At 30.5% G+C, this 26,752-nt stretch overlaps 1 protein-coding gene across 2 annotated transcripts in view; it reads left to right on the plus strand.

The window, feature by feature from the left end:
* Positions 1 to 26,752, plus strand: part of LOC107443195 (sulfotransferase 1B1-like) — a 103,695-nt gene that overhangs the window by 71,032 nt on the left and 5,911 nt on the right. For both annotated transcript variants that reach the window (XM_071179055.1, XM_021144384.3), the window contains exons 3-6: positions 5,358 to 5,575; positions 15,147 to 15,276; positions 20,806 to 20,906; positions 22,272 to 22,455. In XM_071179055.1, the coding sequence (XP_071035156.1) occupies positions 5,358 to 5,575; positions 15,147 to 15,276; positions 20,806 to 20,906; positions 22,272 to 22,455 (633 nt within the window). The remainder of the gene's footprint in view (positions 1 to 5,357; positions 5,576 to 15,146; positions 15,277 to 20,805; positions 20,907 to 22,271; positions 22,456 to 26,752) is intronic.

The raw sequence follows: 26,752 nt of genomic DNA on the forward strand, positions 1-26,752 counted from the left end.
AATTTGTATATATATACAAAGTATACTAAAATTGAAGAGAAAGAGAGCAATTTAATTATTGTTTATGTAAGGAGAGAGAGAGTTGTATTAAAATTGTCAGTAAGTCTTAATAAAACCAATATTAAAGAAATTATGTGAATAGGTCTTTGCCTGAAAGATTTGAATTTTTAAACACTTTGTTTGCAATGACGAGAAAAAGAATTTCATGCTACAAATAAAAAACAAATTATATAAATATATCAAAATGTTTACAAATGAAAAGTGACTTCTATACGCTATAATATGATTATAAGTATAAGCACATCGATAGATAAGTCTACGATTGATTTTAAGTATGATATAGTATACTATTATGAACTATACCAGATTAAAATATAGTTTAACAAAACAGTTAGAGTTTTTCCAGTTAGAGGTAGTTAGAGACATGTTTTTGAATCAATTAATAAGTATCTAATATCATAACAGACATTTTCAAGCACTTTGAAAAATATTATTTAATTTTTCTCATACTTTAATAATACCTTTTTCACATGAACTATTTATTAGATACCAACAGACGTTAGAGTGAAATCTCTTTACATATGTTTCTGTTCTTTGATCTATTGTTGCCCTTTACAAATATGCAAATATACCAAATATTTTAAAAAAACTGCTGTTCCGTAATTAGAAACTTGCATGCAACTAGAATGGAACTTTTCCTGTTTTTAGTCAAATCAATGCATTTATTTTTAACATTTGTTACAAACTTTTTCTTAAGTTAAATAGGTAGTATGAAAAATAGGATCGATACATAAGACTGTCTGAATGCTAAAAACATGACAGTTCTCGATAGATTTGTGATGGATTAAATAGATCGTAGTGGCGAAATATCAAAATATTTTATAAGCATCGGTATTTAATTTGCTGTTAAATTTAAATTTAATTGTTCTTAAAAAAGCAACTTTTGTTTGTAGTTTGATTTTGCACCTTAAACAATTTTGCACTTTTTTATTTTAAATGTGTTAAGATTAATTTACTCGATGAAAAATAAATAAATGATATTTTTTTATTTTTTTAAGTCAAATTTTGGGAGCTGTCAGATATTCTGTGATTCTCATTCTTCTTTACTTTTTATTATCTTCGGAAAAGAGGTTTAACTCATCAATCTTTTCTTATTTTTCTGGGGGTTCTCTCAGTATTAGGAGTTGAGTAGAGTTGTTTATCAATGAAATATTGTATAATGAAAAAAAAAAAAAGTCATACACCATGTGGTGAGGAGCAGCAAAACGACTAGTTTGTGAGGTCTGGGGCTGATCACCGAAAGAGTTAATCATTTTTGTTGTTGTTGTTGTTCATTTACGTCGCACTAGAGCTGCACAATGGGCTATTGGCGACGGTCTGGGAAACATCCCTGAGGATGATCCGGAGACATGCCATCACAATTTCGATCCTCTGCAGAGGGGATGGCACCCCCGCTTCGGTAGCCCGACGACCTGCATGCGAAGTCGAGCACTTTACGGTAGCACAGTTTAACGAGGACCAATACCGCACACCCTCGGTCCTTACGCAGACTGATCCAAGTGGTCACCCACACACTGACCACAGCCAGTGATGCTTGACTTCGGTAATCTGATGGGAACCGTGTCTTAACGATCAGTCCACTGCGGGACGTTAGTCATTTTTAATTTCGGGACAGTTATTATTTTTAGTTGGCTATTATTTTTTATTTAGTTTCTTAAGAACAAATAAAAGCTAAACGCAAGAATTTAATTGTATTTTTTGTAATTATTCTGGATAAGTAATAAGTTATAATTTTATTTTAATACATTTAGTGGACAACTGCGTTCAAACAATTTTACGGAATCAACTCAAAATTGTTTATCATTATTGGGAATCAACTTTCCAGATTATTAATCAAATAATCTCTTCATCGAGTAAAACATTGGACATTTTTTTATTGTAACTAGAATATAGTTAAGAAATTAATCGACAGCACTGGAAATAAAATTGTAATATCACAGAAACTGCAATTCTTATAATAAGCTTATTAGGTAGTAATAAATAGAACTAATAAAATAATAATAGAAATAAATAGAACTCAACCAAATTCTCTAAAATTGCTTGGTTGACAGAATTGATGCGCGTTATAACTAGACTTTCTGTTTTTTACTATCCAAAAGTAGGGAATTCGAGCAAAGCAATTTTGATTAAGAAAAAATAAATGTTATTTTTCAAAATTTATCAACTGAAAAAGGCAGATGATTTGAATCACTTTTGGCACATTCTAAAAATTTTAATATAAAATAAAATTTAAAAAAAGAAATCTATTTCGCTGTAAAGTAATTTCTTACCGTTCTTTTATTAATAGATTTGCTTAAATTAAGAAGGAAAAAAAATCAATTTAAAAAATCAGTAATATGGTCGCAATTTCCAGGCGCCTTAGGAAATATCTGTGGTGGGCAGCTCACCTCTGTTGCTCATATCTGGAACGTTTTCAAAAATAGAGAGGAATTTGAAAAAAATTCTTGCAAAATTAAATATTTGAGCTACTACTTTTAAAAATTTCAGGACAATTGGAATATTTCTTGTCCATGAGACTTGTAACAGAAGTGCACGGTTTGATTTGGAATTTAAAATAAAGAAAAAAAATTAAACTTACGTTCTCATCTGCAACCAATGTTCAAAAGTGTTTAAATAAAATATATTACCTGAAGCAGTTACAACTTACACTCAAGCCAAATTTATTCTGTAAATCATGAAAAATTGCTTTTGGTCAAATTGTATAGAAAGAAAAAGAGAAATTAAATGGTTGGTAACAAAGTGGAAAAATGTAAACAAAGGCTTTCAATAGTTTTAAATGTTCCTGCAATTTCACTTAATATGTAAGGAAATGCTAAATTAAAAGTCAATAAATAAAGTCACTCTAAATTTACACGATAATAGAGTGGAAGAGTAACTGAGGAGGAAATACTTGTCAGGTTCAATTGAAGAAAAAGAAATATTTATATTAAACTGAGTAGCGTAATTTGAGAATTTCATAAAAAAAATCAAATGGAAATTACAGCAATAAATTTATTATAATTATGCTAGTAACAGAGCAGAAAATAAATAAGACATCCAAACCTAGACAAAACTTTATTTTTCTAGAATACAGCAAATATAATGACAATAGCAAATATAATAAAAAATATAATTAGAAATTTGTATGAAATTAATTTGAATGTTTAAAAATGTTATTTGGCATTTTATTTCAGTAATTAAAAATGCGTGTTTTTTTTTCTTTTTTGAAAATGATATATTGCATCCGAAAATTCGTTTGTTACCGAAAGAGTTCAATATTAATGAGTTTAATAACGCAAAATCAATATAACTAAGCAATTAAGGCTTATTTACAATATTCATTAATTTTTAAATGTTCATATAAAAAGATTTTTTTTATTGGAGAGCATCGGGTTAGAGGGATCTAAAGTTGTCTGCGTAAAAGTATTCTTTCCATAAAGATACTATCTTTCTAGTGGAGTCGATCTTTTTTGGGGAGACGAATTTGGCATATCAAAATCTCAGAATCTATCCTACTTAAGCAAAACTTCTTTTTAACACATTAAATAACTAAATTAGTTTTTAAATAACAATAAGAGTCTGGGCAAACATTTTCAGTAACACATTTCTTGAAAAAAAAAAAGCGAGAGAAGTAAATTCTGTAGAACTTCAGAATAGAAGAGTTCCGTGGTCTGTAACACTAGTCTTTCAACAACGATACTTTATTTGCCGTGAAGCCGATTTTCCATGCATTTCTACAGTGTCGTGTTAAAAATCTCAAAATATACCCTACTTTTACAGAACTTTTTTTTTATGCATTAAATAATTAAATTCCTCTTCGAAGTTTAATTAAAAGTTTAAAAAAAAGAAAGAACTTTCAATTAAAAACTTTCTAAACAAAAAAGAGGTGGAAAAGAAGGAAAGGTTGTGTCGAGGTGAAAAATTTTCTCTGTAAAAGTAGTTTTCCAACAAGGATACTTTCACTGCAGTGAAAACAGTTTTTTCTGAGGGAACTAAATTTATATTAAATGGGTGGATTTTAAATTAGAGACATTTTCGATGTCCGACAAAAGAATATTTTTGATAGCCTTAACGGCTATAAATAAACTGTTGGCTTAGATGTTTGTGATTTCAGAAAATTCATACGATTAAGAGTTATTATGCATAATATTATAGGAATTTGTCACACACTTCCTTTTCTATAAATTGTTTAACAAAAAGAAAATAGGCTGTATGAAACAATAAAGTCAAAACAAATTTTCTTCATATTTTTCCTGCTTCCAATGTGTAAAATGGCATCAAAAAACTTATGTCTTTTAATAAATGCATTTTACAATAAATCTAGAAGATATATTTAAAAAAATTTTAATGTTCTTTTTGTTGTCCAAGAGAAGTGTCCGGTCTGCTACTGTCTTGTCTGTTGCCAACGATAATCGTTTTTAAAATTACTCAGTTGATAATGTGAGGAATTTTTAATATTGCCTTTATGATTAGGGAGAAGTTAAAGAATCATGATGTTTCAAGTCCAAATGGTTTATATGTGGTAGTAAAAAAAATCAACTGTGTAAAATTGGCTGGTCTCTGGCATATTATTGTAATAATGACTTATAAAAACCCCACATGTTTAAATTTTAATTCAATCTTGATGCCGACTATCAAAACTTGAAAGACATATACAAGAATCAATATTAATCACCAAGATCGATAAATTTTAGTTTTATTTTTAAAACGATTTCAGTCTCAGAAATATCTCAAATTTGAAAATCACTCAAATACGTTTCAGGAAAATTCAAAAAAATTTTTCCTCCTGAAAATAATTCTATGGTTTGATCTAGCAGAGAAAAGAAAGATTGTTTATTCCTTATTTCATTTTTCATATAATTTACTATTTTAGCTTTGAAATAATTGTCATAATTTCATTTCAGCGGCATCCCTATTTTACATTGGTAGTTCGTAAAAAAAGGGTACTGTAATTATGTTAACTGTTTTCTAATAATTATTTTCAAAAATTTTGCTTAAACATTCTCAGAAATAGCAGTTTTATCATAGCTTAGTGATTCGACGACTCATTTACCGAATTCACCAATCTGGTCCCGTAATCATAAGTTTTCAAATAAAAAATACATAAAATATGTCAATTAATATAATTCAGATAAAAGAGAATATGGAGGCCATTGAAAAATTTGGACTAGTTCCATGCACAATGACATTTCAGGTCACTCTGCACTTCTCAATCTTCCAAGGTTGTTTGTAAAGTTCAGAAACACACTGCATATAAATGGTAAAATCAACAGATATGTAATTTGTTTGAAGAAATATGTTTTTTTTTTAAAAAACAGGAACGACATGGACAGAAGAAATTGTCTCTCTCATCTACAATGACGGCAATCCAAACAAAGTGAAGAACAAGCTTCTTAATTATAGAGTGGAGCATTTGGAAGTGGGGAGACCCATTGGCCATCTTCGACATTTGCGGAAGTTGAAATCACCGAGGTTGATGGCAACACATCTCCCCTTATCTCTGATTCCTAAAAGCCTAAAGCAAGGAAAATGTAAAGTAAGACTTTTACGAATTCAAAATAATATTCACTTTCTTTTGACAACACGCGTTTACTTTACACACTATATTATTGACACCTCTTTAAATCAAATTCTTGAAAGAAAATTTAATAACAGAGAGCCAGTGACGAACACTCCAAACTGTGAAATCAGTTTAAACCGTCGACATAAATGTTTAAAGTTAAGAAAAAAAGAAATTAATTCATTGAACTCCAGAAAGTAGAGGCACCTTTCCTTCTCTGATTGTTTTAGAATGAAATAAAATTTCTTGCACTTGTCAAACTTTTAATCGTAATTGAAAATTTTAAATCATACTGTGTCCCCCGATTTTAATTTTTATTTAAACGTTTTCAATGAAGTAAAATTTCAATACAGACTAATGAACCCATCAGATATGACTTAACACAAACGAAGACTCTATCGAAACTTACGTATTTATGTGATATGATTTATTCTGTTTTAACGTTAATCATATCGCTAAAATTTATAATTGGGTTTGCTTTTCAATATTGTGGCACCTTTATTGCATAAACTCAAAATTAAGGCGAACATTAGACAACAGAAAAAAATACATTCTTAAATATAGAATCCGGTTATTGATTCAAATATTGATTAAATGGGTGGTGCAGCTTGAAATATTTGTCTCATTATTACCTCAAAGAAAACTTTCTTCCCCTGGTGTTCCATACGAAATATTTAAGAGAGAAATGTTGCTAAGAATGGGCTTCATGTAAATGAAGTATCTTTTAAATGCTATTTATAACTTTTGTTTTATGGAGAGAGAATTCTCCTGTGCGACACAACTTAATGGTTTTGTCGTAAAACTAAGAATGAAAGTCGCCACTTTAATGATTGATTGAATCTCATATAAAGTCTGCGCAATAACAATTTTTGTGTTTAATTGCATCACAAGATACTTTGGGTCAAGCGCGTGGCTGATGACTTAAAAACCTTGGTTAGTGGATTAACTTTTCTGGTTTTGTATTTTATCTTATTAAAAAATTATTCATATACATATTCCTAACTATTCAGGAGTTTTTTTTTAAAGTGTTTTTACTGGAAATTTTTTATTAGTTTCCTAAAATCTTGAACTGTGAATTCCAAGGAGGGGGGACATTAGACAACCTCACGGGACACGCTGAAACCACGTAAAAAATATGCAATCGTATACAGTTCCATCATTTTTTTAAATAATGGAATAATAAATAATAAATAAGTCATCCTTTAAAAAAAATGAAAGATAATAATTTTTACTGCACACAATTATTTTTTGAATTTTACTTAAAAAAAATTGTTGGTGCTCCTGCTAACTGATTCTGCATATTGAAACTGGACATAAAAGTTAAATAATTCCTGATAAATTGAAAAAGGCATATCAAGACAATAGCTTTGCAATGAAATGTCTGATATTTCCTGAACGAGGTTCAAGAAAAATAAAAATTATATCATTTTCCTGCACCCTCATTTTATCAACATTTGTTGTAAATAAAATAAAAATATTTTTATCCCCATTGCATTCACATAAATTTAATTCACTACAGAGCATTTAGATGTAAAAGCATGCAAACATAATTTTAAAATATTACATCTGTAGCAAATTTTATTCTTTTCATAATTTCTTAAAAAGAAGGTAGTGTTCGATAATTTTTTTTAATCTAAATTCCTTTCAAATTTCTTGTGTAAAATAAAATGTAGTAGTGAATGTGCAAAATATTCTGTTAAATTTATCTGTTTTTTCAAAATATTCTGTTTTTCGTCTAGTTTTGTTTAGAGTTACGTTTGAAATTTTACTCTAACTTAATGAAAGTAGAAAGCAAAAAACTTGTTTGGAATTCTTGTTAATAAAATTAATAAAAATGCATATTTGTAGACCAGATGAATTTAAAGTAATTTAAGTTTATATTTTATTAAATATTTGTGCAGTTTTATTATCTGAAATTTTTTTATTCCTTATTTCAGACTTGTGCAACTTAAATTTTTGAAAAAGAATACTTGAGACGTTTCTACTTCTAAAAAAATTTAAATAAGTGAAAATAATTATTATCAAAAGTTTGAGTATTAACTGCATAACTTTATAAAAATAACCATAATAATGCTTATAATGAAGTTACTCTGAATTATTTTCATAGTCTGACATATCTCGGCGGACAAACGTACCCCATGTTCTTAGTTACACTAAATATTACATCTCCTTATCATACAACTGCAGATATTTACTAAATTAAATACCTGACCCTGTAGAGTAATTTCAATTTATTGCTCTATTATTATAAAAACAAATGTAGTAGAAGGTAAAGTGATAGAATTCAAAAAATTACTTAGTGCTCTAATACAACTTGTTGGGACAAAAATGGCAAATTTTTTTAACTTTATTTAGTTTTAAGAAAATTTATCGCTTCAGATTCTTTTCTTCTCGTGTTTCATAAGATTATTTAATTATTTCAATGCAAGGAAATTTAAATTCCATGTGCTTTCTAAGAGTGCGCGTTCACGCATGTTCTCGAAAATGAAAACATTGCCAGACATCTGTCATCTCAGAAAGTGTATTTACATTTTTAATACCCAAAATCTAACTTCGGGAAAAAAATGAGGGAAAAGAGCAAAAAAAAACTAATGCAATGAGTATTTTAAATGAATAATTATTGACACACTGATTCAAATCAAGAGAATGCAGAATAAGGTAATGGTTGGTCTATTACATGCAATGTTTACGTTCAAAAACTTTGTATAACTCGATAATAATAAATCCTCTTAAATAAATTAATTTAATTTTTTCTGCATAAATGAAACATGCGTTGGGGGTGGTAAACATGGACCATCAAGAATGAGAGTGTTGCTAAGCAACAAAATAACTAGAGGTAAGGCTATTATTTTTTTCATTATTCACTGAAACAGGTGCTGTAGAAAACGGATTTTATTGATCAGATGATCGATAAAACATCTATAAAAACAAAATTCATTGCCTCGGTTTTCTTTTCGCTAAGTCATAATTGACAAGAAAAAATGGATTCAATTGTGAATTGATTCAATTGAAATGTGTCATCGTACAACTACAATGAATTCTCTTACCTTGCTGCCAAACATAATTGATGATTCTATTAAGGTCTATGGTAATGTTCTTACTTGAATGAATTTTTTTTTAAATCTCTTCTTTTAAATCTCTTCTTCTTTAAGCTTTTTTTGTTGTCTAAACCTTGCTCTTCTATGGATGGTGTTTTCAATAGAAATGTAAACAATAACACTCTCGAGCTTGGGACCTACTCTAGTTCCGGTTAAAAAGTTTGCAGCTGCTTACTACATGTTATTCTGATAGGCGATGTTTTCAAACGGATAATTTTGTTTTCAATAAAAGAAATAAATTAGATAATTTCTGAGCTCAAATCTGCCGTATTTCATAAGATATTAATGTTATTATGTAATTCTGGGGAGTTTGGAGTGAAAATTTGTTTTAGTTATTTTGTTATTTATTATTAAAAAAGGTGACATGGTTGCTAGATTTTGAATAACTCGCTTTTTTGGCAGTCTTGATTTGGCCTCTTTCCATTTGTTTATTACTGTTTGTTCGTGTTGCAAGCTGTGCACCATCTTACGTTAGTGTTAACACTTTTAGTATTGTAAACACAAGTATTGTTAGCATTGTAAACATAAGTAATAAGTAATCAAATACATTGTTTGCAAGTATCTCAAAACACAATGATGCCAAATGACTTTAAAATACAACTGTAACAGTAACCCGGAAATTTAAGCAGTCCCGAGCTTGCAGCGTTCCCTAGTGTAGAAAACACCATCCATTTTATGCTAGCCAGGTGGCCGAGCGGTTAGCTTGCCTGATTGCGAAGTAAATGGTTGCGGTTTCGGTTCCCCCTCAGAGCATCGATGTTTTTCTCTGTGTGTTGTCCTCTGTTGCGTGAATGTGGCGCACCCTATGAAAGGGTATAGTGTGGCGTGGGTAATTTTGCTCGCCTCCGGGACTTAGGTACTCAGATGCCCACCGTGTAGCTTTAAATGAGCAACGATTCCGTCCGGCATCTTCCGAAGCGAAGAACGAGAGTTCAGGACCTGCCACTTAGGGAAAAAAAAAAACATCTTTTTTTATTTAAATTTTTGAGAAAAAAACATTGTAGTTATTTATGCAAATAAAATGATATGCGATTTTAAATTAAAAATACTTCAATTAATGTAAACTGTATAATTAATAAAATGCTTAATGTCAATTATTCTTATATTTCCTTTGTGTTTTGTTTCCCTGTGTTTTCCTTCTAATTACTTGCTTTACGTTTTTCTCAATTCGTCTTTATTAAAATGTAAGCCTCACAATAAATTTATTAAGATATTTTATTTTATGCATTTATTTATTTTTTGTGCCGAATTTTTCCTTTTTCGTGCGTTTTCTGTTATGAAACTGTTGTGGAAAACGATCATACGTTTTGAACTTGAAATGAAATTTAGATTTGATAAATGCATTTTGAAACAAAAGTTTTAATATCCACAGAAATTATACTTTTAAACTAATGTGAACAGTTAGGTTTTAGGGTATTTTAAGTAATTTTTTCTAAATTTTTTTATGATAAGTTTTAGAAAGAAATGTTACATGTGTGAGAAAATATTTTAATCAAGCGGAACCCCCCCCCCTTTTTTTTGGTTAAATTAAACATGTCATTGAAAAAATGATTTAATTTATATTCCCATAAATTTTCAATAGTTTTTTTTTTATGAAACTTGTGACTAAATAAATCTAGTGCACAGATTGATTATTGAACCTAATTTAAAAGAAGGTATAAAAAAACATCTGCTAGTACCACCTGAAACTATCTGAGTATTTACTATCAAAAGGAAAAGATATTTAAGGAGAAGAAAATATTTAAAAATGTAGAGATAGGAGTCATTTCACTAGTCATAACGTATCTGGTTTGCACTACCAATGATATTTCAATCCAAATGAATGAAATGTGAAAGCAGCAATGAAATCGATTTTTAATTGCTGAAAACATCTTCTTAGTGCTTTCTCATATGGTTTTATTAGGAAAGTAATAACTATGACAGTGCACTGCGCCACAAGGGAAGAACACTAAACAATTAAAAGTAAACAATAATACCTGTATGTTGAATAATATAAAATGCTCGATATGTTTCCAGTCACTAGTTAAATTCTGAAAATCATCAACATATGTATTTGAGTGTGATGATCGTTACAAACGTATCTTCAATTCAGCTAAGATTACAATTTAGGAAGGGAAAACACTTTTCAGATGAAACCATGCAACGAGAAGTATTAAATTGCATGGGGAGTTGCTTTGGGGGCCATACTAGGGGAAAGGAATGATGGTGAAACTCTATAATTTCCAAAAGGCATCGATTGTAGTATTATACTTTTGTATAAGTTGCCAGTTGCTTATTCTATTGAGTAACATACCATCTAAAGTAACTTTTGCTCCCCTTTGTGTCATATCGTATTTCCTTTCTTATTGATTACTCTGGTCATTCTGACAAGTGGCTCGATTTTACAATTTTTTTACTTTAATTATGATTACCCTCTATATATACTACCCTACAATAATGGTAGGAGCACTTTCATTTATAGACATTTGTTTTAATTACATAGAGAATTATTTTGCAACTTCAGAGGTATCTAGATCATGTGATTTTTCATACTTCATCACTAAAATTTAAAATTTTCAGAAGTTTTAGAAACCAAAAATAAATTGCGAACGAAAAAATTTTTTTTGAATACCCTATGACAGAAAATCCCGAAATAAGCTTGTCACTTGCATCGATTACTTTGATTGTTAATTGCAATAATTGTATGAAATTTTGCAAACGTAGCTTAAATATTTATGTAAATATGGACATTTTTACGAAAAAAAAAATTTTTTTCTGTCTTAAGTTTTTGTAGTTTTTTAAAGAAAGCTTCGAAAGTCATAAAGTCAAATTATTTTTTCAAAGTTTATATTTTGATTTAAAGAGTATTGTTTTATGATTCAGATCTATGTATTCTCTAATCAGTAAAAAATTGTGATAGTTGAAATTCGCTTCATTATGGTGAAAAACCCTTACAAATGAAGTACCTTAGTTCGCATAGTTAATAATAGCAAATAAGTGCACAGTTTGATTTTCACAAAATTGCTAAACTGATTTATTATCCATCAAAGACCCCATAGAGATAATTAGCATATTTTTTTTCTTTTCAATATTAGCATATTTTGTACTAGACATTTTAATATCATATTCACACCGATACCGACAGCACGCAAATGACAAAAAATAAATTGACTCTCTCTTGAACAATATGAGTTCACTCACATATCGTCTTCATTTTTGACTGAGCGATTTCAAATCTCCAAGAAATACTTGAAATTTTACTTAATTAAAAAAGCAGACCAGCTGGTTGCCGGAAGTGGCTAGTAATTATAAACAGAAGTATAATTTGGGTAGAAGTATTTTTCTTTTACATTTTTCCTTTAATTTTTTTTTTCTTCTACTTAGAACGGATGATTGTTAATCAATCATCTTACAGCCAGGCTGGTGCCTCGACATTTTAACGCAGATTCTGCGCTTGCATTGAACTCCGTTCTTTACAGTTATTTAAATTGATATATGCATTCAATCTGAATCATTTCATTGAATAAAGTTCTAAAGAATTATTTTAATCTTAATGCTGAGAAGAAAACAAATTACTATAAAATATGTTATCTTAACCTATTATATTTTTTCATTACTTGTGTTTTAAATGGAGTTCCAGGGCTCCACCTTCAAAAAAGGCCTACCACTATAAATGGGGCCCAGGATGCGATCGTCTTTACAGGTCTATGTTCGGTCTGATCCTAAACGAAGACTTAGCAGACTAGATTCTAAGGAAATATTCTATAGGATGATAAACTAGCAGGTGTTTTGAATGTTTCTTACAACGTTTGTAATATTGCTGTTAAAAAAAAATAAGAAATCTAATTGAAAAACTGAAGTCACAAAACAATTAACAATTTTTGTAGGAAAAAAAACGAACAACGAAAAAAAAAATTTTTTTTTTAATTTCTAAAACTTACATGTAGTATTTATAACAGTATCCATCAATTAAAACAACAATTTATATTGGAATAGCGTCAGCTTTTATGAGGGTCAAATTGACCCCCCTCCCCCAATGACGGTATTAGCTAAGTCTAGAATTCGGTTGTTCCAGTGCTAAAACACTGCTATCAGATTTAACGATACATACGGGACTCTTGGAAACATATGAAACAAGGAAACTTCTGAGTAAATGCTTTAATTTAAGACTCTCTGCCGAAAAAATTAATTAATTAATGGAACAAAGAAACACACATTTTTAAAAGAAATAATGAAGCTGCATTTCTTCATTCTGGGGTTGTACGATGTGATTTGGTGCAGAAAACTACGCGATGTTAAGCGGAGCTTAAAAAATTATTCTTATCCTTTATGATGCAGAATATTAAAAATTAGATTGCTAAAGTTGCACTTGAACTATTGTCGACCTTTTAGAGTCGGTTTAGAAGACTAAATGTGAAATTCAATCAGATAAACAGAAATGATTTCTACCAGTATTTTCACCTTGGTCAAAATACTCTGAGTGCAGAAAACTGAGTAGTTAAGAGCTCTCATGTTTTGCTTCAATTGTAAAGGTAGCACTCTAGAACAATATTCATGGGCTACCCACCCTCGAGATTTGAAAAGTACCAAATAGGATTTAAGTGAAAAGCTTTTTATTAGTTTACTTTTTAAGTTTTATTTTGAAATATTAATTTTGATGCTTGATTGCTTAGCCATTGAATGTGATCTTTGGTTCATATTGACATACACGAAAAAGTCATAGAGCCACGTGGCGAAAAACTAGTTGCTTATCCACATGTTGCATAGTTTAGAGTCTCACAAAATCGTTTAACTAAATGTGTGGAGTAAATAAATCAAGTCCCACTGTTGTCGAGTTAATCAGTGGATTTCGTGGCTTGTATTGAAAATTATTGAAAAATTCTACATGAATTTGAGTGAATAGCCACAGTGGCTTAGGAGACAGAGCGTTCGTCACCGCGACCCAGGTTCGATTAACAAGGGAGGCTGAATGATACGAATTCTGCTCTCGGCTCACGCCGACCACAGTGTGGACATATAATGTCCTCAGTGGTAGATATATCATGTGTTATAACCTCCTTGCCATCGGGCTAATAATCGTATAAGATTTTCGTGGCTTCCTCTTCATGTAACGCAAATGTGGGTTAGTTTCATCAAAAATTCCTCCACGGAAATTAGTTTGCCTCCTTGATTAATCCATAAGTTCCTTTGCCTTCTGAACTGCGTTTAAAATTACAAAGCTAAGGAAGTAGTCCTAAACTCAGAATTGGGCCCGATGTTCAACGCTTGTAATAAAATTATAATATAAGGCATGTATTGGTTGAATAATGGCTATAAAATATCGACTGAATCGGGTAATTCTATTTAGGGCCGATATTGTCTGAATAGTGCCTTTAAAATATTAGATTAATCTGATAATTTTATATCGGGTCAATTTTGGCAAAATAATGGCCCTTTAAACCCTTATCGATCCAAGATTCTGAATATCGCTCCAATGAGGTAGCCCTGCCAATGAGAGCCCTACTTATTTTTCTGCAAGAGATGATCAGCCATTTTAACAAATTTTATTTTGTGCTATTAAACATCGGTGTTTTGGGGGGTATAAAGGTATGCTTTTTTGATACCATCCCAGTTTGGTGTACGGACGATTATTGTAAGGTATTACGTGCTATTAAATTTTGTCTGATGATACAAAATACAGTTTGTGAAAAATCTTTATCATTTAGAGCTTTTTTTTAAAGAGTACAAAAACTGATTAGAAAAAAGTTTTAAATTTTCAAGATATTCAGACATTTTTTATTAGTTATTAAATACGGCTCAGAACAAAATTATGAAAAAAAGATTATTCTTTCCACACACGAGCAGTATGAAAGAACTAATCTAAATGCTCATAACAATTTTTAACGTTTTTTCTTTTCAAATTTAAAAATATTAATTTTGCAATTAATTTTATTGAATATTTTCAAAATTATGACAAAAGAATATGAACAGAAATATTAGATTTTTTTTATAAAAATGTCCGTATTTCCATAAATATTTAAGCTAGGTTTACGAAATTTTTTACAGTTATTTCAAATAAAAATGAAAGTAATCGATGCAAGTTACAAGCTTATCACTATAATTTCTATCTAAGGTTGTTCAAAACTGCTTGTCCTCGTTCGTAATTTATTACCGGGCTCACAATACTATGGAAGCTTTAAACTTTATTCATAAATGAAGCTTTTAGTTGATGACTCTCAGTAGAAATAATTTAAAAAAGAAAGCGTACTTGTTGATACATTATGTGTCTGTTTTCAATGTTATCTTAATAGTGATTTAATCCAAATATTTTAGATAGTTTACTGTTGAAAATCAATAATTTTAATCGTGCAAAAATTTATTGCTTTTCAATTTACAGTCATTATGTTAACGAGGCATTTAATGGGGATAATCTTTCGGACGCAAATATAGATGAAACAATTTCAGTGAGATGTCGTTTTACTTTTTTGCAGATAATCTATGTGGTGAGGAATCCCAAAGATAACGCCGTCTCCTACTATCATCATCACAGAATGAGCACCTTTCTTGGGAACTACAAAGACTCGTGGGAGAACTTCTTACAGCTCTACCTCAAGGGATACTGTAAGTCACACACGTCGATTACCGCAATAAACCAATGCCTGCTGTTAAGCACAACAACGTGATTAAGCCCAACCATGAAATGGGCCTAATCACGTCTTTTCGAATTGCAAGTACTCAATTGATATAAAAGGTTTGAAAACTGAGAAAATAATTACATTTGAAATGATTTTTACAAAATAAAAAAAGCACCCTTACAAAATAAAGTGATAGGTAATAAACTCTTCGTAAGACATGCTTTAAATATATTGCTTATAGACCCTTACCTCATCGCTTTGTAGCGGAGAACCCAATCGTGGCTACCGTTTGCTGAAGATGCAGAAGTACAGCCTCAATTTTGTTTCTTTATTCGCATTAAACAGAATCATAAACCACTCATGTGTTAAAATACTGCATTTTGCTAACATATGACAAGTAAGATATTTCTCTCTGAATTAAAAAACCTTTTTAGGTGTTCAACTTTATTCTGATGCACAAAACTTAGAAATTTTGATGATGTGTAGAAAACAAAAGGGAGTGCGATAGAATAAAAAAGCTAACATTCAACAATTAATTCGAGAATCATTAACCATTAAACATATAGTAAAAAATACCAAGAGTGAACCACTCCGCAGTCAGCAGAAATTCAATTACAGCAAGCCTGCCAACAACTTTTTGCAAAAGATTTTATAGAGTGGCACACATTTAAAAACCAAAGCTTTCAGAATTTTTGGTAATTTTGTCTACATTTTAAAAGCTTCACTACGAAAGAGCTGGAACAAAGCTGCATTGCATATGAACTTTTGAAATATTTATAGGGGTGGGAAAATAAGTTTAAATTAATAAAAAATAACAGATTAAATTATAAAGATACCACCAGAATAAATTTTTGCAAAAAGCGTAGAAAGTTGTCAGCCGTGTTACAGAGTTGAAATTTAATGTGCTGAAAAGGCTATTTACATTTATAAACTTTCGCGAGTTTTTTTTTCTTCAAAATTCTAATTTTGTTGAAAGTTATTACAATAAATTCTCCCCCCATTTATTTTCGCTATTTTTTTAAAGATTTAATTCCAATTTGAACTGTTACGCGATTTGTTATCGTTCATTACTTCTTATTGAGTGAACCATAAACATTTCTTTTTCGAGCGCAGATGATTATTTTTCAAATCTAAGCAATCATTCATTTCCTTATTATATATCAAAGTAATAAAATGTTCTTACATAAAAAAATCATGTAATAAAAAAGTTGCAAGAAATGTATAATTTCTTATTTTTGGAAAACATTGATTTCTAAAAAGAAAAAAAAATAAAGATGAGTGTAAAACAACTACAGAGGATGCTGAATGGAATGAAGAGGATTAGAGTTACCTAGCGACAAAAAAAAGTTCATTAAGTCACCAATATTTTTCATTAGTAGAAACAATTTGGAAAAAAACGATTATTTGATGTATATCAGAAGCATATAACACAGTTTGCCCTTTATTTACCTAAGGATAATACTGTCGTCCTAAGCGCATCTCAAAAAACTTAAACTTTCGGTATCAGCGCGTTTGTAAATGATGATTCCACATCTCCCGTATATTGTATTAATTATTGTTCTTAAAATTTTTATTCATCATTTTTTTTATCGTGTCCATGAACAATTAAATGGCCTCGTGTGCCTTCGAAACAGCATCCGATATATCATTACTGTAAGGGATCTCACGAAGTTCTGAAGCCAGTGGCACCATACCCAGTTGTAAAACATATGGGGTAAGGGCTGGGCACTCGAGAATGTGATCCGGGGTAAGTTGGACATCGGTGCAGTTCTTGCAGGGAATATAAGCTCTTATTTCGTCGGGAAGAATTTTCATCTCTTTAAAGTGATTTGTTCTTTGTCTAGTAATTGTTGATGTTAAGATTCGGGAGCAATCAAAGTCAGTAATGAGGGGTTTCTTGAAGGAATGGGGCAGAAGTCTGCGTCCTGCAACTGCATTTGCGTCTGCAAGCGTGATGGTGGTGCAAGGTTGGTCGGCACCTCTGCCTTCCTTGGCTAAGGAGTCCACACACTCGTTACCCTCAATTATTCATCATTTAAGTATTCTTTACTAATTTAACCGGTTGTTAAAGTAAAATTATTTAGAGTTTTAACTAAGATACGCCTTTTTGGCCTTTCAAAATTTTTAAGGTTAGCAAAGGGTAGCTCAAAAAATGAATTCAATTTTCTGTAAAAATAATTCAAGCATATTGATAAATAATTCACGTAATAATACTCATTACTAGCATAAAATTGCAAAAAATACATTATCAATGTAAATTAAACGTGGTAAAGGCATTGGTAAATATTGGTATTTCTCGCAAAATAAGTATTAGATAAATTAAAAACAAAGTAAGAATTTGTGTTACAAGATAGCTTTCATTTACTTACAATATGAATTTTTTTTAAAAATAACAGTAATATTTAGCAGAAAAATGCACTAATAACATTCGGAAACTTGTTCACAAAACTGCAATCGATTTTTTTTCAAGGAGGCTGTCAAGGTTCTTCAAAATCAACTTCTTGTTAGCAGAAATTCCATTTAATTTTTCATTGCTTCTGGGGCCTGGTAGGTGACTATTATTGGACACTTTGGGATTTATAAAATTGAACTCGATAAACTCTGATTCAATAAAGTCGATTTTGTACTTCCAACTTCTACCATGCTTTGAAGATACGGCTTCGATTTTGTGCTGCTCAACTTACAATTTGAAGAATAATCTTATTTCCCCAAAAAAGTATTTCAAGTCCACAGGTAACACCTCTACTCTTGAAGACGCATTTTTTACAGCTGTAACGAAATTTTGGAATGTTTGTTTCCTATGGAACGAGTCAGCAGCCATAAAGGTGCGACCCGGCTCAAAATATTTTATTATTATTTCTGAAACAACAATTTCTACTGAATTTATTTTATAAAGAAAAAAAATAGAAACCAATTTTTATTCTGCGATGAACAGTTATCGTGTCACAAAATAATTTGATGGCTGTCTCGTCTTTTCTTCCACTCAATATTCCTCCATGTCATATAGCTGCTAAAGATAAGGAGAACTCTTCTGTTTTTCCCTGCCTCATTGAAGACTAGAATGCGGACTTGGAACATCAAAACGTAGTAACATTATTATTTTTTACGTGTCTGCACAGTATACTATAGAATCTTTGCTTTCTTTATATTCAGAATTCCGAGTACGAGACTCGATTGCTCTGTCTTTATGTTATTTTCCTTTTTTTTCTTCATTTTTACATACTTTACATGACTTATTAATATTGTCTTTTGAATGAATTTTGCTGTACATGCTGAACTTTTTTTCATATGATTCACATTCTTCGAGAACTAACTTCACAGTCAAAATATTCATTTGTTTAACAACCGAGCGATATTTCTCATAGAACACTAGTTAGTATATTTTGATTTAAAGTCATTATGCATCTGAGTAAACGATAAATCACTAGAGAGGTATAAGCGATTAGGATCATGCTCACTGTAGTAAAGTGATGGTTGAAATGAATTTATAAGTATTAGTATAGGATATTCATATGTTTTGTTGTGAGACTCTGTTGAACAATTTTTTTTTACTACTTTTGAATATTAAGTTGCTGTTCTTAATGCCTTGTAGTTTGTTTTATCATGTGAGAAAAAATGTTTCGCAAACAATTTGAATTGTACCATTATGATCGTTTAAGAAATATTGAAATGATTCCAATCGCTTAAATGTGTCAATATTTTGTACTGTTCTTTGATTGAAACAAGATGCAGCATTTATGATATCAGTTGAGTCAACAATTTTAAAGTATTCTGAATTTATAAAATTTCTTCCTGCTATCGATACTTTTGTTGCACATTTTCGTGAACATGAACAAGCCGGCCTTATGTATGGTTTTGGGCAACCTAATCAAGTTTATGGTATTTTTCTTTCTTTATGCGAAGTTTTGTATTTTTTTTTCAAATGGTATATTTTTGGTACATATAATACCACTTTGCTTACTATTAGTATCAATATCTGGTTCCATAATAAATTTTTATTTATTTACTCACAACTACATTTTCCTCCAAATCTGATGTACTATCACTGTAGTTCGCATCATCAGGAATTAAGTAATCAGGGTCTCTTCGTGCCCCCTTAGAGGAGATATTAAGGGCTTTTCTTAGCTTGCTGGAGAGAAAAATGCCTTTATTTAACGCAATCACTACGATTGATTTATCACGAGACAATTTTTTGATGATCTTAATAAAAACCAAGCATTTTATTAAACTAATTACAATAATCTTAAAATATTTGTAAGAAATATTGATACTTTTTGAATTTATTTTCCTTCAACAAAGAAAATGTGCAGTTTTTGGATATTTCAACTCGTAAAGGCTTATTTAAAAACTTTTAAATTAAAATTTCTCTTTTCTTGTTTGGTTAGTTTATTTGCACTATCATCGACTTAGAATTTAAAATGAAGCAAAGTAAATGCTTATGTTTAGTCACAAATAGGTATAAATCATTCTATTAAATTTATTAGTTTTAATTTAGTACTAAATTAAGTACTAAATTAAGTACTAAATTAATAGTTACTGTTATCTAATGAACAAAATTGAACTACCTATTATAAATTTCTCAATAATAAGTTTCTTTATGACAACAAATATTGCTTATAATGAAAAATTATTCTTTATAACAAATTGTTTTATGATAAAACTTCACATAAGCAACCACTTGAATTACAGTGGAGTGCTTATCCCATAGTGCAATTGAAACAATTGAGATACTAATGCAATTCATAGTTAAACGCCATAAACTTTTAACAAAGACTTAAGCATAATGAATAAAACGAAATAAAAATTGCTGAACAAAATTTATAAGAGCAAAAAGTAAACATCCAACTTTCTTGGAAAGTACAGAACATTTTTTTTCTTTGGTTATCTGTAATTGAAGAATGGCGATTGCATCCTCAAGCATCGGAATGAGCAGAACAACAGGACTCAATTCTGAGCTTCATCGCAACACTAACATCCTAGTAAAGAGATGGATAATCTCAGCTGTCTGCAGAGAAATTTCTTTAGAAGAATCGACATAGTTACGGCCATTTTACTTAAGGAAAAATGCTTTTGTTGGCAAGCCAAGAAGGTGTAACTTTGAGTTTTGAATAATTGGGTAAAGAAACTGAGATATGACCGCTTAAGTTTTTAACAGTTTTTTGAGATCCGACTTAGTTCTTTAATGATTTTATAATATTCTAATAAGTCTTCTTGCTTAAGAACTATGTCAATTAGCTCAGAAACATTACTGAACGAGGAAAAAAAAGCGAAAAAAAATAGAAAGATAGAAGTCTTTTTTTGCTTAGGATAGTCTCAATAACTTAATTAAAACTATTACTCTTATTTAATAAAATTAATTAGCTGTTTTCGGAGACCAGCTGTTTCGCCCGTAACTGTGTGCTGGGGATTGTTGAGGGATATCATTAAATGTGAGATGCATTTTTAGAATGCATTTAGATGTTAGATTTATAAAAAATACGCATGTTTTGTTTAGAATTAATATTACTATTTTCAGTGGTGTACGGATCCTGGTTTGATCATGTCCTGCCATACTGGAGGTTTTTTGATGAACATCCAGAAAGAATGCTATTCATTTCATTTGAAGACCTTAAACTGGTGAGTCACTTCAATATTTTGTATCAATCATTGATAAATATACGGCAAGAAGAAAGATCTCACAAAGAATTCAAAGTAATCTATCATTGAAATTGTAATATTATGTAAAGTAGCACACACTTTATTTGCATTTTCAGAGAGACAATCCCTGAAAATTGTTCATTTGAGTAAATATTTCTAACTATTTTTATTCCCGATCAATTGAAAACCCAGGATCGGGTAGCTTTAGATGTGATTTTTACATATCAGAGTAGCAATCTTTAAACGTTTTTTAAAACTTTTTTTTGAATGCATTTTGTGACTCTTTTTATTTCATCTTAAGTTTTCCCCTTCCCAAGCCCATCGACTGATCCGCAATCATTTTTGTTTCTTGACAATAAATAGATTAATTAAAAATAATTAAATTAAAATGTCCCATTAGTGCAAATTGAATTAATGGGATCTTGTACGGCTGTTTTTCGAAGTCTCCGTTGTAATATGCAATGATGCTTTTTGAGAATAATATTCTCTTTTCCTAACTGTTGAAAGTTTGAAACAGTTACTCATGACTGTTAGATCAAGTTTAGCCCATCTAAAGCCAGCTCTGCCTTTTCTTCTAATAAAAATAGCGCAAAATCTCAATATGAAGAAAAGTTAAAGTTTTGTGTAAATTAAAAGCGTGTGTGGTGTAATTATTTAATGTTTAAAAACTTACCCCCATGCTGCTTTATCTGGGCTCATAAAAATTTGCAAAAACTGAGAATAAGGCAGAGATTTTGTTAATTTTTATCTAAGTAGAAAAATGTCACTAAATAGATTTTTTTTTTAAAAATAATAGTAACTTTTAAATTATTTAAGTCATTTGTCCTTTCTAAATTCCAGATAATTCGTCATACAAGATGATGTATATAATTTAAAATCATTGCTTTGTTTTGAGTGTAAAACAGCTAAATTGTGGTTTTTTTTTTATTTTCCTTGGAGACGGAATTTCGATAAACTATGTGAGCCCGCTATTTCAAATTATCCAATTGTTTTTCTATGGGATTTAAGTCAAGTGATTTTGTTTTCCAATCGGGTGCGTTAATGTTTATAAAAACAGTTTTTCAGCCAGGCAAATTTTAATAATGTCATCTTGAAATATAAGGGTATCAAAGTCACCTTGAAAGGCATTCATTAATTAGGAAACTCCAAGTTCATATTTTAGTGCTCGCCTGCAAGTCAAATCTGTAAGAAATACGCCGATAAAATAAAATCCAACAAAAGTACACAATCTTGAATTATGCTTTTCCTCAAGGGGCAACTGTTTTCTTTTTCAACACTGTGGTAATCATATTTTTACTTCTTCCACCTAATTGTGAACGAGAGTATTGAAATGGTCTTTTGCAGGATCTTCCGGGCATGGTGTCCAAGATAGCATCGTTTCTGGAACGCCCTCTCTCCCCCGAAGCCATCAAGGCCATATCCAATCACTGCACATTCGAGCAGATGAAGAGCAACAACATGGTGAACAGGGAGGTACTTCCCATCTCAGATCTCTTCGACATGACACAGTCCAAGTTTATGAGGAAAGGTAAACAACAATAGTATTTGTATGGATTTAAATACCAGGTTTTATTCTTAAATAAAATGTCCCGTTTTTTAAGGAACATCGCCCGATTTCTCGCTTTCATAGCAATTAATACAACTTTTTGTCATTATCGATTTAAAAATATACATATATATATATACTTTTGCAGTCCTGTGTGATTTAGTTATTTCAAAACTGCACAAATACTTAGCAAATAATACAGGGTGATTTTACAATGATGGGACAAACTTGGAGGGATGGTTAAACGTACTAAAACATACACTTCGGATACATAGCATAGGAACGTGGGTCAACGGGGTGGCTACTAAATATTGTAACACTCCAAAAAATAAAAGTTAATATTCATAGTTTTGGTAAAACAATTGCCCTCTTTCTCTCTCTCTCTCTCCCTCTGTTTCTGTGAGTCGAATTTGTTTTAAGCAAAATATTTAGAATAATTTTAAAAATGGAATCGAAAAGGTTGATGATTTAACAGAATTTCGATTGTGAAGTTTTGCAGGTAGAATATTTAAGCAATTAAAATCTTTTGGGTTTAATAGAACATTTATAAGTAGAGCTATAGATTGATTATTGCATACTAATAGCTATAAAAATCAATCCAGGTCTGGTCGTCCACGCTTAGTTCGTACATAAGAATGAATTCGTGAGAAGATACAAAGAAAATCTACAACGTTCTGCTAATAAAGTGGAACGCGAGACGTAGGACTATGCTAATTATATTAAATGGAGACCTGGGTTTTCTCCCTTATCACAAAACAAAAAAGACTTAACTACTGAGCAAATATTAAAAAGGTTACGAAAGGTAAAAATTTGCTGAATTGGCACGCGGCACTTATGAAAGTGTTCATAGTATAATTTTTTTCTGATGAGAAAATAGTTTGCGCAAAACAAACGCTTAAAATAAAGCATTCTTCTGTATGTAAATAGTTAAGGTGCATTAAAAACATCTGCTTTAGAAAAGAATAGCAAAGTAACTCTAACATAGTAATAGTAGTAATAATAAAATGAAGTATGTTAGTTATAATTTCTTGCTTCCTTCTTGTAATAAAAATATGTTCCAAACATACGTCAGCAAAAGTATTTTCAAAAAATAGCTAAGATGCATTAAAAACATATGCTTCAATGCGAATTACAAAGTAACAATGTAAGAGTTACGAAGCTGTTACTATTTAATAAATTATCTCGTATATAGTAACAATAAAATGTTGCTTATAGTTTTTTGCTTCCTCCTCTTAATAAAAATATATTCAAAACTAGTTAGAGTTTGGGAGGTAGAAAGGTGCTCCAGTGATACGCCGGAGAATTTTATTTTGTACTATATCCAGTTTTTTAATTTGGTTTGGCTTTACGCAGCCCCAAGCAGGGCTGGCGTATGTCAGTATCGGTCTAATGCATTAGCCTCTTTAGGTTAAGTGGAAGTGCTGAGTTAGAGTTCAGTAGTGGTCTAATGCAGCTATAGGCAGCATAGGCTTTGTTTACTGTTTTATCTATATGGAGGTTCCAAGTGAGTTTATCATTTATGCATAGGCCTAGGTAATTGGCCTTATTTGTAATTAGTATTTGGTTATTGAATAGAGTAACATTGCTATCAATGTTTTTAAATCTCTTTTTCCTGTAGTAAAAGTATATTCGAAAAAATAGTAAAGGTGCTTAAAAAACATATGTTTTAGTAAGAGTTGCAAAGTAACGCTAACATAGTAACAAAAAAATAGTATAGTAATTGTAAACTGATATTTAATAACTCTTAAATATGGTATTACTATCCAATCAAAATAAGATATTGATTTAAAAAAATTTTAAGATAAAACTTTAAAATAATAAGTAAAAATAAAAAAGCGTTAAAAACAACTAAAACCAAATTTGTCTTATGTAAATAATTAAAATAAAAAGTGGAAACCAAAAATAAGCAAAACGAAATTTTAAAGATATGTATGCTAGCAAAAACAGCACTTCATCAGGGGACACACTGTCAGCTAACACACTAAAGATTTTCTGTAGTAAGAGGTTAAATCAAAAACTGACTGTGCCCACTACTGAAAAAACTAAATAAGAAAATGTAATACCTCAGAAATTCAAATGTTGAAATAAAGATGCAAATCCGATGATACACACGAAACACAAGTCAAAAGTACACTGAGAAAACACTCATAAGGACATGTCTACATATATGAAATATAAAGTTACAGTAATAGCCAACTGAAATATAAATTGCCACATCTTTACAAGTTTAAAAAATATATAGTGTTGATCTCTTTCAAAAGACTTAAAAAAGAGAGCAAGACATTCAATGATTAAAAATTATTCTATAAAATGCCTCCACCTATATTTGTCAGGGACAAAAAATGGATCGATTAATTTAATCTAGTCATTTTCTTTAGTTGTAAGAGCATTTAAAAAAAGAAAAGGACCAAACTTACAAAAATAAATAAATAAAAGATTCAAAAGTTAAAAAAAGAGCTTTATCGAAAACTTAGCTTTAATATAATTCGGCAAAAGATCGAAACGACCAAGTGACAAGGAAAATCTAGAGTTTGGTGGTTATGATCAGATCCCTGACTTCGATGCAGGATTTACACCATCTATTTGTGTTGAGTACAAGGTTGTTATTGATTCTTGTTTGCAGCACCAAAACGGCTATTCGAAGCATCTCCCTGCAGTCTGTGTTTGATTAGATTTAGATTCAATCCTGGCTAGTTGAATATTTTCCAATTGGTTTGACACATTACGATGAGCTGTAGCGTTCTCGTTCATGAAGAAAAACTGAGAACCCATAACACCTCTAAAAAGTTACATATGAATTTCCCCAGTTCAGTAACGTGCATTGATAAATGAAGCGCCTTTTTAGCTTGATAGTAAGTCTAGGTCCCAAGAACGTGAATGAATTACAAATAATAGCACAAAAACAAACATACTATCATTTCTGTAGGCAAGAACATTCCTCAGTGTCTAAACGCAGATTGCTTCGATTCGTTCGACCTTAAGCTCTCATTTTAGTTAATTTGTTTTGGTAAAGGAACTCACTTTTTATTTCTTTTCTACTTTTATTGTACTTCAGGAAAACGTGGTATACTCTTATTAAGGAATACAAAAATCACTTTACTTGACAGTTCAGAGATTATCGTTAAAATGTTCTCTTGTTATTTTGCTTTTTAATTGATCTATTCTCCCTCTCATTATCAATTTTGAAGTCTGATTAATATATATAATTAGTAGTAGTAGTAATTTATTTACGTGACACAAAAGCTGCACATTCGCGATGATCTGGGAAAATTACCTAAGAAAGATCCAAATACATGCCAATACAATTATGATCCTCTGCAGAGGGGATGGCTCCCAGGCTTTAGTAGCCCGACGATCTGCGCGCGAAGTCGAGTATTTTAAGTTAGAGCAGTTGCAGCGACTAGCTGCGCCAGTGTAGCGATTAACGAACAATTTCTGGGAATCCGCTCTCACGTTTAGCGAGTTCCTCTAGTAGTTATGACAACCCAAGCAGAATTTTTTTTTCTCTTCCTGCAGTACAGTGACTGTTTTCCTCCAGCGCAGTCAGTATGTGCAGTGTTTTTCTCCACCTGGCATTCTCGGCCAGTCCTGTTCATTTAATCTTCTTTTTTATTAAATATCGTTAATTGTTTTTTTATGGCTGGCACTTTATTTTAACAATGTTTTATTTATTAATTATTTCTTTAGCAAAATATTGATTTTTTCACTTTAAATTATTTCAGCGCATGTGGCTTAACCAAAGAACTTATACGCTTCGCGTAAAGAAGGGAAACTTCCTATACCAGGGGTGGCGAACCTTTATACACCAACGTGCCATTTTTTCTAAAAAATTGTTTAATGAAATCACAGAGGTGCCGTCAAATAATTTTGACTTCATGATTATTGGGAAAATAATAATACTAAATACTATCAACTCAAAACTCTTTATTTACATTGAAAAGAAAATACATTTTGCAATGTCTCAGTTATACGCGTAATTCTAAAGTAACATCAGTGGGAAATCTGTTCTTGCAGATTAAATGACAAATAACTTTTATTAGGTTGTAATATATTAGGTTAAGCAGGACTGTTGATTTTTTTGTTAGTTATTTATTGTTAGCTTGTTTTTTATGGCTATTAATTGCTTTTTTAAGTATTAATTGTTAATTTTTTTATTTATAATTGTTTATTATTTTGTTTGTTTTTAGTGAATTTTAATTTAATTGTTACATATGCTTCATAGTGTGTGACATTTGTGTAATAACAATTCATAGTGCAATAACAATTGTGATCGGTGGCG

The sequence above is a fragment of the Parasteatoda tepidariorum genome, chromosome 3, assembly GCF_043381705.1.
Source record: "Parasteatoda tepidariorum isolate YZ-2023 chromosome 3, CAS_Ptep_4.0, whole genome shotgun sequence".
In the NCBI taxonomy this organism is placed as follows: Eukaryota; Metazoa; Arthropoda; class Arachnida; order Araneae; family Theridiidae; genus Parasteatoda; species Parasteatoda tepidariorum.